This window comes from Choristoneura fumiferana, chromosome 27 (assembly GCF_025370935.1).
Source record: "Choristoneura fumiferana chromosome 27, NRCan_CFum_1, whole genome shotgun sequence".
NCBI classification, from domain to species: domain Eukaryota; kingdom Metazoa; phylum Arthropoda; class Insecta; order Lepidoptera; family Tortricidae; genus Choristoneura; species Choristoneura fumiferana.
Window position 1 is genome coordinate 9,353,980 of NC_133498.1, and position 13,438 is coordinate 9,367,417.

The window sequence follows — 13,438 nt, forward strand, 5'->3', positions numbered from 1 at the left end:
TGCAATTCATCATATCAGAAGACCGCGCTAAGCAAATTCTTCGCAAACGAAGTCGCAGACAACTGCTATGTAATTAATATGTGTGAATCCGATCCTTTGAATTAATTAGATACTGTCCTTATTCAGTTTTCACTAGCTAGAGTTCAAAGTAAGCAAGGTTTTTCTATTACAGCAGTTACAGCCTCTGAAGCAAATAAAAAAAAATCGAGTTGTTGACACCCACAATCCTAACTGGAAAGACACGATGCCTCTATACCCAGACGAACTAAACGCCATCATAAAACAAGCAGCGATGCAGAACTTTGAAAAAGCCATGCCCATGAACAGTGACAACACCGTCACTAAAGACATGAGTGACACAGAGTACGTAGAAGATTACGCTAATAATAAATACGATAAATTAGTCAAAATGGCCCAAGCTTACAGCGATTACGGTGTGCTTGATGATAAAAAAGAGATGCGGAATGACAAAAACGGTAAAGGGCTTGAGAATAGAGTTAAACTGTCAGCGCAGACTGGTCTCGGTTTTTTTGGGCGACTGAAGAAAAGTAAAAGTGAGAAGCATTATGAAATTCCTGAAGGTATTACTAGTATGAAGCCCATTAAATTTAGGTTGTTCATTCTACGTCCGTAGCTCTTTGTTTTAAACAATAATTAGACAAAAGCGAATTAGGTACCTTAGGCTACGTTAAGTAATTTAGTTTAAATATACATGGTTAGAACCGCAGGTTCACGGTGCTTCCAACCAAAGCAACTGAAGATCTATGTGGGACGCCTATGTCCAACAGCGGACATCTTACAGCTCATATGATGATGATGATGATGATGATGATGATGAACATGACATAGCAGACCTTTTCTGAACTCCTTGTTGACTGTACTAGTATTGTCATCCAAACTACATACATGCTAAATTTCAAGTCAATCTAATCACTAGAAGTGGGTAAAATTTCACTTGCAAGATTTGAAAAGAAAGAAAGAAAGAAAATACATTTATTCACAACACAAGACACAACAATAGTATTACCTGTGGTATTAAGTACAAATAGACAACACGTAGAAAGAATTATGTGTCATTGCGGTTGTGATCGGTAGGTGCGGTAGATTTGCTACGAACGTCCATTGCAAATTAAGAAAATCTTGTACTAAAACTTACAATACAATACAATACAAAGACTCTTTATTGTACACCAGACATAGTAAGCGATTTACAAGGTGAGCAATTTATCGCTTAAGAGCGATCTCTTACCTTTTTTGAAGACTAGTTACAACTTACATTTTGGTATTTATAAGTATGAGTGAACAAAACTATAATTTATGTTTTGCTCTCTCTAGAAGTACCAGTCCTGATCGAAAGAGAAGGTATACGATTCGAATTCAAACCGAACCCAGTAACGACTGCCAACGAAACCACCACTAAGCATATTAGTGTCAGTGAACACAACGACCACGTTACTGAAACATTTCAGTTTGGAAAGCACGTGAAAATAGCTGGAGAACCCCACCCAAATCAATTCATGCAACCACCGTCACAGAGTCACACTCCTATCCTAAAATCGTTCGATTTTATGACGCCTGCATTCAAAGCCACTAGTTCTCGTAAACCTATCAAGCAAACCCGCGTGAGTGAAAGAGGTTTATTTTTTTTCGGACCGCACCGGAGATCCCTTAAGTCAGTTGATGTTGAAGACGAATATGATGATGGTACTACTGAAACTTATAGCGTTAATGGTACAAGAAGTGTACCTAATGTTACGTTGAAAACAGAAATTCCTTATAATGATAATGACGATGAATATGAAACTGATTCTGAATATAGTACTGTAACAAGCTCTTATATTGAAAAAAGTACGGACAAACAAATTGAAACTACAACCAGTAATATGACAATGAGTTTTGAAAAGCCTAGTAGCAGTAATATTTCGTCTGTGACAATTGAAGAGATTTATGAAGAAATCACTGACTGGATTATGTCTTTATCTGGATCGAAACTAAAAGCAAATCTAACGAATTATACAGGGTAACAAATATTTTTGATATTTTAAGATGTAAGCAATACTTAACCACATACTGTCGACATAGCCAAGCGAATTAGCTCGTTAAAGTGGCAATGGGCAGGCCATATAGCACAGAGAACAGATACCAATTAAGGTTGAAAAGTTCTCGCATGGAGACCTCGGATCAGCAAGCGTAACGTAGGACGTCCACCAATGAGATGGACGGATGACCAGGTTAAAGCAGCGGGTACCCTATGGATGCAGGGGAATGCCTATGTCCAACAGTGGACGTCTTACGGCTGATATGATGATGATGATACGGCCCATCAACGTCTTCCATAACTCAAAAGAAAGAAACGAAATCTTTAAGGATCACTTTTTTGGCCGTCTGTCAGACCCGTTTTCTTAGGAACGCGGAAATATCAAGTTAAAATTTATATCTGTCGGCGGCCGATCATAAAACCCGCCAGATCACAAAATTCCTAGGCATATCGTGAAATGGCGCCATTTCATGAATTGGCTAAGGGACATCCGTCATATCGTTCATAAGTCACCGTTTAACGATTTGCCTAATGACGTTTAGGCAGATCATGAAATTCCTAGACATATCATGAAACGCCGCCATTCGGGCTGGCTGGCTGGCTGGCTGTGGTCACAATTCATACTAACCACTCCTCGTTTCGCTCGTCGTACCTAAATTTTTCTTTTTTTCGGCATATCTTACAGGTGGTAGGACCTTGTGCAAGGTCCGCCCGGATTGCTATCACCATCTTGCTCGCTAATCCTGCCGTGAAGCAGCAGTGCTTGCACTGTTGTGTTTCGGCGTGGAGAGTAAGACAGCCGGTGAAATTACTGGCACTTGAAGTATCCCATCTTAGGCCTCTAGGTTGGCAACGCATCTGCAATACCCCTGGTGTTGCAGGTGTCTATGGGCGGTGGTGATCTCTAATCATCAGGAGCTCACTTACTCGTTTTCCATCCAGTCGAATAAAAAAAATATATCACGAACACGATGTGCCCGGTATAGAGCTTGGAATATCGACGACTGCTTTGCTCTAATCGATCTGCCGTATTGTTTCACAGACACATCGTGATATACCTGGCCAACTTTTAGGCATATCATGAAATGGCGCCATTTCACGATATGCCTAGAAATTTCGTGATGTGGTCGATTTTACAATCGGCCGCCGACATATCAAATACGAGTACCGTAAAGTCTTTCGAAGCTGCAAATTTAAACATACACTGCCCGTAGTCCTACCAATATATTAGAAAAATAGAGCCAGATCTTTTTCTAGTGCAATACTGTTTTGTTAGCTATTTCTTAAATAAAATTGCAACTCTGCTTTGGTTAATTCACTTCGCTTTATAATAATAATAACACCAAGTTAATACGCAACAATACAAGTTTCTTGTTGCAGTAAAATGTCGGATATAGAAAAGGGCATGAAATCTAACACCTTACTTTTCATGCCGTTTCCGCCCTTTCCCATATTTGGTCGAGAAGAAACAAGACACAAGAAAAGAAAACTGATGTCTGTTGAAGAAGACCAAAATAACATTACTTCAGCAAGTAATGATGGCAGGGAAGTTGAGAAGAGGACAGAAGTTAGCCTAGCTACAGGTAAATTTAATGTCCAAGACCAAAAAGTTGTAGTAGCCTAGTGAAAATTACGTTTAGAATTTACCATGAGCTTTACGGTGAAGGAAATCATTCACTTCTGTGAAAAAATCATGGTGTGTGTGTGAAGTTCCCAATTAGCACTGGGCCCCCCTGGGAACTGCGAGCCAAGCCCTCACCACAGAGATAAATACTTTCAATACGTTTTTACAGATTCACCAGCCCAAGCAACGACTGTAAAACTAAACAAAATTGACAATGCATCCAACATAGAAGCAAACACCGCAGCTAATGATGTTGCCAACGTTGACAACAAAACAGTAGTTAAAAGAAGTGCGCCTGATACAAACCTAATCTTTTGGAACGATATATACGACGAAGAATACGGTGTCAAGGATCCCTTAGATGACTCCATAAGAGATAAGCATTCTGTTATGAATAGTGACATTATTTCTAAACCTAGAAGCTGGATTGGTGTTAAATTAAGAAAGATTGCCGACAAAGTCCGAAAATCTGCTAGGAGTAAGCAAGATAAAGCTGTATCAGTACCGGTAACTGTTAGGTAATTTATGATGAATGTCATCTTATTTTCTAACAAGAAAAGAAAGAGATAGATAGAGAGATATGATAAATATGGTGGTCAAAGGGCATTTTAATTTAAATGTGCCCTTTACTTTTTTCAGAACTAGGTAACTTTGTGTTCTTTTTGCTTAGAATCATTAGCACTATAGATTTGGACGAAAAACAACGTATTTTTTTGGATCTTCTAACATTTTTCACATAATGATTGTATGGAAAATTGGGGTAATTTTTTTCTTCATCAAAATCAATAGTGCTCATGATTCTGAGTAACAAGGACCCAGAATTACCTTATTCTGAAAAAAAAAAACGTAAAGGGTAGGTACACTTAAAGTGAAAATGTCCCGAAACGCTTCTCTGGCATACCCTACTCCTAATTCCACTAACATACTACCTAATGAGAGAAAACTAATAAAGTTATTTATTTCAGAAACAAAGTTAACAAGAGGTCAGATAAATTATTTGAGGTAAGTTTTTTTCATCAGATCTAAAAAGAATTTAGTTCCAATACATTTCTAGACATTTTTTGATCAACATCTGACGACGTGGGGAATAATTAATTAATTTTGTTCGCTTTTGGTTATTTTTATTGTGATGTTTTCTAGGAGCCTTCGAACAAACTTAACTTCGTAGCTCTTACCGCCAATATGAAGAAGGTGTGTCGGGAGGCCGCCAAAGCAGTCCGAGAAACTAAAAGTTCTGAAGGTAAACCTACCTTTTTGTTACAAAAAAATCTTAAAATGGAAATGTTCATATCACGACAGTAGATACATTATTGCCACATCTCATTTATACTAATATGTCATTAACGAGACGCAAGTAAGTGAAAAATTTTGCTTTGAAACTCTCGCTGCGCTCAGGATCTTTTTTGAACCACTTCTGTACATCCTTTGCTGGCCATTTCGAGCTATAGTCCGACAACTTCATGCGCGACTCTCCCTAGGAATGAGACGCGGTGGCGGGGGCGAGGTACTACAGACGTCAGCGGGGACTGGAGAGGTAGCGGGGAGTAAAACCGCGCGCAATGCTCGGCGGTCGTACTTGTTCAGTCGCGGCCGCGCTGTTGAAGCGGCTACGGTTTATAGAGGCTATGTCACATAATCGATGCACATGAGATTATAATCCAGAGATGATTCGACAGACTGAAGGGGTTGTGTGTTGTGTATAAAGTAATCAAATATTTAGAACTGCGCGAAAATGACAGTTCCTCATCCGAATGTGTCAATGATATTAATTTGGCAAAAACCGTCTCTGAAGAGACTGGATTTTGCGGACCAATATTAAAAACTGTTAAAGAGGTTAAGGGGCTGTTTCACCATCCATTGATTAGCGTTAACCGACGGTTAAATGTGATGCCGTCTCCGTCTATTCGAACAAAACAAATAAGAGACGGCATCACACCTAACCGCCAGTTAACACTAATCAATGGATGGTGAAAGAGCCCCTAAATGATGGAAATACAGGGCACCAGCGTAACTTTTAAATCGCCGCGAAAAAATCGTCATCCCGAAAAAAGAATTGACTAGATAATTTTCGGCGTCATAAGCCGAAAAAATACTCTGTGGTACTAATAACATAACAACGGTTTTAATCGGCTTTCTATTTCCATCTCTTGCTAAAGGGACTTTATATAAAACACTTATTTTGTGCTCTTACATTTAGGTCTCATAAATACTAATTATCTTTAGATATATCTTCGGCAAATTTATCTACGTGTGTAATCACGCACTGACATGACGTGCTACCTCGCCCCCGCCACCGCGTCTCATTCCTAGGGACGGTCGCGCACAAACTTGTTGGGCTAATAGTAAGGTGAAAATAATGATTATAAGAACAAATATGTGAAGATAGATAGAAACTTTATTATTCATAAGAAAAATATGGCATAGTGACATTATTGTAAACCCTTAAGTAAACTTACGCATGTTTTACTAATAAATTGTCTCTTAAAAAAGTATAGCAGTTAAAAATTCCAAACAAAACCTTAACATGAAAATGTACTCACTCAATATTAAATATCTAAAATCGAGAGTTTAGCTCGACATGTCGCGCGAGCAGAGCGGCGGCGCGCAGTGCGCGTGTTGCAGCATCCGCTGAGTCGCGTTGATCCGAGGAGGAAGGGCTACGGATTAGCCCGAAACATGTCGAGCTAAACTCGATTTAAGACGTGAGTTATCCGGGTCAATATATTTAATACAAAACTGTGGAAAGCAAAAAGAACTTATCATCATTAATAGGTAGGTACATAGGTAGATATACATTCCTACTTTAATCGTGGCCACCCATGATCTTCACAGGGCGTTCCAGGAGCGAGGCAGCTTCGACCCTGATGCAGCAGCTGGTCGGGCTGATGTCGGACCTGGTGGAGATCCAGGTGCAGCAGAAGACCTGCGTCCGTTAGTCTTCTAGCTTTTTTTAGGTCATTTTTATGGCGTACGAGTGGCAAAATGAGCACGTTTGTCGACTGATGGTGAACGCCATCATAGACAGCAGATGTGTTTCCCTAGAGGGCTGAGGTGACAGATAAACTGCGACTCTATACTTGGTTTGGATAGGTATTTAACTAAATGTAAACAAACTTCAGCTGCAAGATTTGGTAAGTACATTCAAGGATTTTAAACATTTTACTTATCTATAATTGTAATAGAAACTAGAGTAGTGTATTTCAATACAGAAATGTAAATGTTTAGATAGTTTAATGGGAGAATTTCAATATTTAAGACACCATTTGACGTTGTTTTGTTTACATTTAGTTAAATACTTATCCAAACCAAGTATAGTCACCTGTATAGTCTGGCAATCAATAGCATTCGAAAAATTGGCGTCCACAACCTACCGCCAATTTTCCCGCAGTACGTTTTGGTGACGATTGTGCTGTATTGCTGAGTGCCGTATGTGTTATAATAATTACTGTTGAGACTTATTTCAAGCTATCATCATTGTACAAACAGTTATGCATAAGTTAATTTCAGATTATTTCAAGCACACATCATTTCAAAACAGTTATGCATAAAGTTCTATTACAAACATTCAGCTGTTATTATGCATCTGTTACTGCATCCTTACTTACTCTCCATCCCAGAATACAGCAGCTTTGGAATCAACTTGCAGCTCCTATATTTACGGACTACTACATGAAGTTGCTAAAAAATAACCTAACCATAAAAATTTCATTTTTAATACAAGCTTTTTTGCTGACTGTACTTTTTGTTGACTGTACTTGCATTGTTACCCAAACTACATTTGCATACCAAATTTCAAGTCGATGCTATTAACCGTTGAAGAGTTTCGTCCTGCGGAGACGATCCTGGCTGGACTACCAGGATGTCACTACTAGATTATTGTATTGTCACGCGATTTACATAAGTATTCCAAATTTCAAGTCAATCTGACTACTGGAAGTTGGTCAAATTTAACTTGCAAGATTTGATTACAGACAGACAGACAGACAGACAGACAGACAACGGGACAGGTGAATTTAAATAAAAGCTTTTAAAAATGAACTGGACTGCAAAAAACCATAAAAATAAGTTTCCACTTGTTTGAAGCCCGAGGCAAGAGCGTGCTCTACGAGACTAGAGTTATGTTTCTATCAAATTGCGCTTTTCCAGAATTGCCTCCAGATCTCCAAAAGTTCCTGGTATGGCTGACCGGCTCCAATCCCGAGGATCGCGAGTCCAGTCAGGAAAATCCACCTGACACCCCAGATTCTACCACGGAAACTTATCCACCAGGTATTGTCGCGGTGTGCACGGAGCTGGTGGACGCCTGTGTGCTTAGTGTATTATCCCGTTCACAAAATACGTCTCGACGCCGCGTTAAAATCTCAATTTGTATAAAAACACGGACAGCGCCTCTAGCGGAAAGTTTGCACAACAACTTTTGTTAGTGTAGGTTTGCTACGTAAACTATTTCGTCAAAACGGGTGACGACGCCGCACCGTGGACATGTGGCGGCTACGTATCGACGATCGAACGCTCGATTTACGTCTTCGAAGAGTAAACGAATGTTTTGTGAAAAAGCCACACTAGAGGCACTGTTGAACAATAGTATGAGCAAGGCTAACTGCGCGCGTTGTGTGCATAGGATTGTACCTGCACCCGCCCGCAGGGTGCGCTTCTCCGTGCTTGCGCTAGGCCCTCAGGCATTACAATGCGGAGGTCCGTATCAATGAACTGTAAACAACTAGCTTTTGCCCGCGACTTCCCCCGCGTGGGATGCGGTTATCGCACGCTGTTCCCTCGGGAACTGTGCAATTTTCCGAGATAAAAAGTAGCCTATGTCACTCTTGGGCCCATGAACTATCTCTATGGCTAAAAATCACGTCGATCCATCGCTCCGTTTAGACATAGACATAGACATAGACATAGACATAGACATAGACATAGACATGGACATGGACATGGACATGGACATGGACATGGACATGGACATGGACATGGACATGGACATGGACATAGACATAGACATAAGAATCGACGTGAAAGACGGACAAAATACAAACACACAAACAAACAAACACACAGACTTTCGCATTTATAATATTAGTACGTATATGCATCAAATAGTGTGTCCATGCAGCATTATTTGCGGAATGACGTTGGAAATTCATCAAGATCTTATCGATACCATAAAAGTTCCCAGTTCTCACTATACTCGTGGGAACTACACTGTCAGTCCGAAATACTGAAAAATTGTAAACCAGCACCAATATAGTTCTGTCACAACAAACCCCGCATAAATATTTAAATACGACTGTATTTCTAGGGCCATAAAAGTTCAGGATACAGTAAAATTGTAAACAGATATAGTTCTGTCACAACAAACCCCGGTTCCGATTCTTCTAGGTGATAGTTTTACCGCTTGTGTACTTTATTGTAGCGCAGTTTTATATTGTTTTACCAACCTATCAATATATTGTTCTATCTTATAGGAGGACTCCCAACTGAGATATTCCATGAGATTCCCAGCCCGTCGCCGGACCTCCTAGCAAGCTCCACAGATGTGAGAACAGAGTGTCTTGGAACCATACATGATGTGCAAAGGCTGATTACTCTATATGATGGCATGAGTGAGGAGGATAAGGTATCAACATCGTGCTATTATACCGTTCTACTGCACCGTTGATCTTTGGGTGTTATGGGATGGATTTTTGTCAATTTTGATCATTTATTCTGTGACAATGATTCGCTGATTATGAAATGGTTTGCGTCTACTGTAGGACATAAGCCTAACTCATAGGCCTCCAGTTGCTTCGGTTGGAAATGGCCTGCATCCATCGTGAACCCACGGCTTTAACCAGGTCATCCGTCCTCGTTGGTAAAAATTTGGATACGAGAGCAGCCTTGCCAGAAATCCGTGCGCGTGACACCATTCAAGAAGTTTTCCTATGCATACGTATCATATTTCTACTTTGTAAGCAGCAGCACTAGCGTATGTGGCGTCGACAGACGTCACACTCTTTCGGAACCAACCGCTCACCCAGACAAGAGATGTCGCTACTAAGCAATCAAATTATGTTTGGGATACCCGTAAAATTAACAAATTTGGAGTTGAAATAAAAAATACAAAAAGACTCCAATAAACCAATCATATTTTATACGATGCGCTTGCCAAACCGCGGTCTCAATTCGAGAAGTTTTCCAGTTACATTTTTAGTGAAGAAGTAGTACTAGTTGAGTAGTTGTTAAATTTACCAATCTATAATATATATGTATTTATAATATGAATAGTCGCACAAAAGTGACCAATGATATTTTAATGTAATTGAGTACTTCGATAATAATAAATTGAATCAAACGAGAATAAACAAAGAAGGGCACTTTTTTACATCGAAACATTTCCAATAATGGAATTTAAGAGTTAATTTTTTCGATATCTCTGTTTCAGAGTAAAATGATCGGAGTTAGGGAGTATTTGGAAAATCAATTGGACTTCCTACACAAGCAATTGTCGAGTTTCGAAGGATATTATGTAAGAACAAAATAAAAACAAACTTTATATACTTTCTAAGCTTTATTAAAGAACAAATGTTTATTAAGGGTTTTTAAAGAAAATAAAAGTCTATCACGAATAATTTTTGGAGTAGTCACATTAACTTATATAGAACAGTTCCATCAGGCCACATTTTTAATTTTCATTAATTTTTTACATAATAATGGAGAAAAACTGAAAAAAAATCAACGTTGCCAGCTCAACAGGTATAAACGCTCTTAACCACGGAAGGCCCACGTCAAATTTAGATTATGGTGATGATGATGATATCTTAAATTTAGGACGTTGGGCCTTACGAGATTAAGTAATAGCATTCAAATGGTTTGACTGTACACTCAAACCAACTGAATCGTGACCCAATGTGGAACCTTTTCGTAGAAAAAAACATAGTGACATCACATTGCTTGACAAGGGAATTTACTATGACACTTACTCTGAGAACGTTCTACGAGTGGGTCAGGAATCAAATTGTTCGACAGTACATGCTCATCGTTTTATAGGACCCGATAATGTTTCATCGAATTCGAAGAAGAAGAACGCCAAAACACAAGAAGTTACGCCGAATGAAAAGAAAGATACACAGATTCATCAAAAACTTTGGAAAGAAACGAACCAGATCCACAGTCACATACGACGCTTTTGAAACATACACTGACAGTTTCAGTAAAACTGATGACAGTGACACAAATGCCATAAAAGATGACAAAAACAAAGATGATGCGAAAGGTGAAAAAGGAAATGATGATGTCAAAAGGAACTTGCCAGATGTCTATTACAGGGCTTTAGCTGAGTCAGGAATTCAAGTACTATTAAGAGTTCGAGTACTAAAAGTGATAAATAAGAGTTTGATGTATCATAGAACAACGCTACAGTTAATGACTATAAAGAAGAATAATTGTTTGATTATCTGACAAATTTGGTAGTGGATGTAGATATTGATTAGATTACAGATGTAGTAAATAATGTTTTGATTTCGTATTTTGTTAGAAGAGTTCATATTTATCTTGCTATCTCAACTATCTTACTGAAGTTTACTGGAGCTAATTGAAAAGGAGAAATACATAGTTTGATTAATTCGAGTTAACACTTGACAGATGGGCGTGCCTTCAGTCAATTTTCAAGTTTGACGTCATACAAATAAATCCATTTTTAGTATACCGCTACCCACGTTTACAGATTATGTAAAAACTATTTTATTTGTAGTAGCTCTACTTAACCGATTTTGGGGTCCATATAGCAGAGCCATTTTACTTTTGTACCTATAACGCTTACAGAGTGATGTCAAAAAGTCGATGATGTTGTTTTGACGAAGGTTCACTTACAAACTGTCAAAGGGACCGTTGTAAAATTACACCACTGTAAAATACGCTTTTGACACGCGTTGACATAGCTTACAACGAATGTTTTCAGACTAACGAGGTATCGCTAGATGATGCCATTAGATAACCAGAGGTCTTAGCTTAGTGTTTATTGAAATTGACTTAGTTAAGCAAATCATAGATTTGACACTAATGTAATGTCAAATGGATCTCGCTAAACTAACGCCATCTAGTGACACCTGTCCGAAAAACCTCTTTACTAGCAAATTACGCCTCAAATGGCGCGTACAAGATCTATTGAATAATGTTTTTCCGTCGTATTTTGTCAGAAAAGTTCGTATCTTGCTATCTCAACTAGCTTACCGAAGTTTACTGATGCTAATCGAGATAGCAAGATAAATATGAACTTTTCCGTCAAAATACGATGGCAAAACATTATTCACTGCATCTGTAATAGTCACATACTGTCTGACACTAACACAAACGTTGATGTTTGACGCGAAGAAGGGGCGTGCTGTAAACATTTTCGTTAGAGAATAAAAGCGTGAATTCTGTCTTCATCCGCTGGCGCAGGTTCATGTCAATTTGTATTGTATTGCAATGAGGGTTTTCACACAGGCGAAATCCGAATAGTTGCTAAGCTAACACACACTCATAATAGGTCCGTTTGACATTTGACGTTTGCTCGTGATTGGTTAGATAACTAAATGAGCCAATCGCAAGCAAACGCCAAACGGATCTCACGATACTAACGCCATCTAGCGATATTTCGCCCGTGTGAAAACAAATACAGATTAGTTTAAGATGCAACATCTCGCAGGTAGTACGGTCAAGGACTTTAATTCATGAGCCACCATGGAAACCATTTCACAGTAAACGTCGTAGTTACATCGCGTTAAATTCAAGTCCTCGGCCGTACACGCAGCCTTTGCCAAGCTTGTCAGTACTGACGTCAAAAAAATTAGGCAAACCGATAAGGATCTTGTTGTTACGGTGCCACGCTACTGCTAATATAAAGGTGATTTTTCACCGGCGAGGTGAGACGAGACGAGGCGAGACGAGCATTGAAATTTGTATGGCGGTGCCCGCGGCGTCTCGCGGCGGGAGCCTGAGAATGCATACAAATTTCAATTCTCGTCTCGCCTCGTCTCGTCACACCTAGCTGGTGGAAAATCACCTTGAATCCCATAGGTACTTATACCAATCTACCATCATTACGTTGCTAAGCATCTTTACGCTAATAGTGGAAGTGCATCTTGAGTGTAGTTTTTGTTTGTGTTTATATTCGTTTTAGTGTTTATTTGTACATATTTTGATTTAATAAATTGGTTTAATTTAAAATTGTTGTTTTCATTCTAGAATATTATTCAAAGTCAAAGTCAAAGTCAAAATATCTTTATTCAATTTAGGCTACAACAAGCACTTATGAATGTCAAAAAAAAATCTACCACCGGTTCGGAAAAACCTCTGTTGAGAAGAATCCGGCAAGAAACTCAACGAGGTATATATATTTTTTTAAACAGATTTACAATATTATTAAATGATATGTATACATCACCAGTATTTAACACAACTGTATTTTTAACACAGTAGGTTCGCTATTTGAAGGGATCGCTAATGCGGATCGGAATTATTTCCAAATATCCCTGTCCATGATATAATCATTAACTTTATAATACGCCTTTGATATTAATGTCTTCTTGACAATAGATCTGAATTTTGTATCCGTTTCATTTATAATATTTTTTGGAATTTTATTATAAAAACGTATGCAATTTCCCAGAAAAGACTTTTTGGTTTTAGCCAGTCTGTACGATGGAACTTTAAGCTTCCCTGTGTTTCTAGTAGCCTTTGGCTTATCGACGTTAGTGACATTAATTTGATACAGTGCACGTTTGTTTACAGTGGACATTTCGATGCAGTGGATA

General features: G+C 38.7%; 1 protein-coding gene across 1 annotated transcript in view; it reads left to right on the forward strand.

The window, feature by feature from the left end:
- Nucleotides 1-11,636, forward strand: part of LOC141443255 (uncharacterized) — a 65,864-nt gene extending 54,228 nt beyond the window's left edge. The window contains exons 20-30 of the mRNA XM_074108464.1: nucleotides 173-581; nucleotides 1,336-2,020; nucleotides 3,419-3,621; nucleotides 3,832-4,180; nucleotides 4,628-4,664; nucleotides 4,803-4,902; nucleotides 6,495-6,593; nucleotides 7,809-7,931; nucleotides 9,131-9,282; nucleotides 10,087-10,170; nucleotides 10,692-11,636. Coding sequence (XP_073964565.1) covers nucleotides 173-581; nucleotides 1,336-2,020; nucleotides 3,419-3,621; nucleotides 3,832-4,180; nucleotides 4,628-4,664; nucleotides 4,803-4,902; nucleotides 6,495-6,593; nucleotides 7,809-7,931; nucleotides 9,131-9,282; nucleotides 10,087-10,170; nucleotides 10,692-11,102 — 2,652 coding nt within the window. The 3' untranslated portion in view covers nucleotides 11,103-11,636. The remainder of the gene's footprint in view (nucleotides 1-172; nucleotides 582-1,335; nucleotides 2,021-3,418; nucleotides 3,622-3,831; nucleotides 4,181-4,627; nucleotides 4,665-4,802; nucleotides 4,903-6,494; nucleotides 6,594-7,808; nucleotides 7,932-9,130; nucleotides 9,283-10,086; nucleotides 10,171-10,691) is intronic.
- The last annotated feature ends 1,802 nt before the right edge of the window (nucleotides 11,637-13,438 follow it).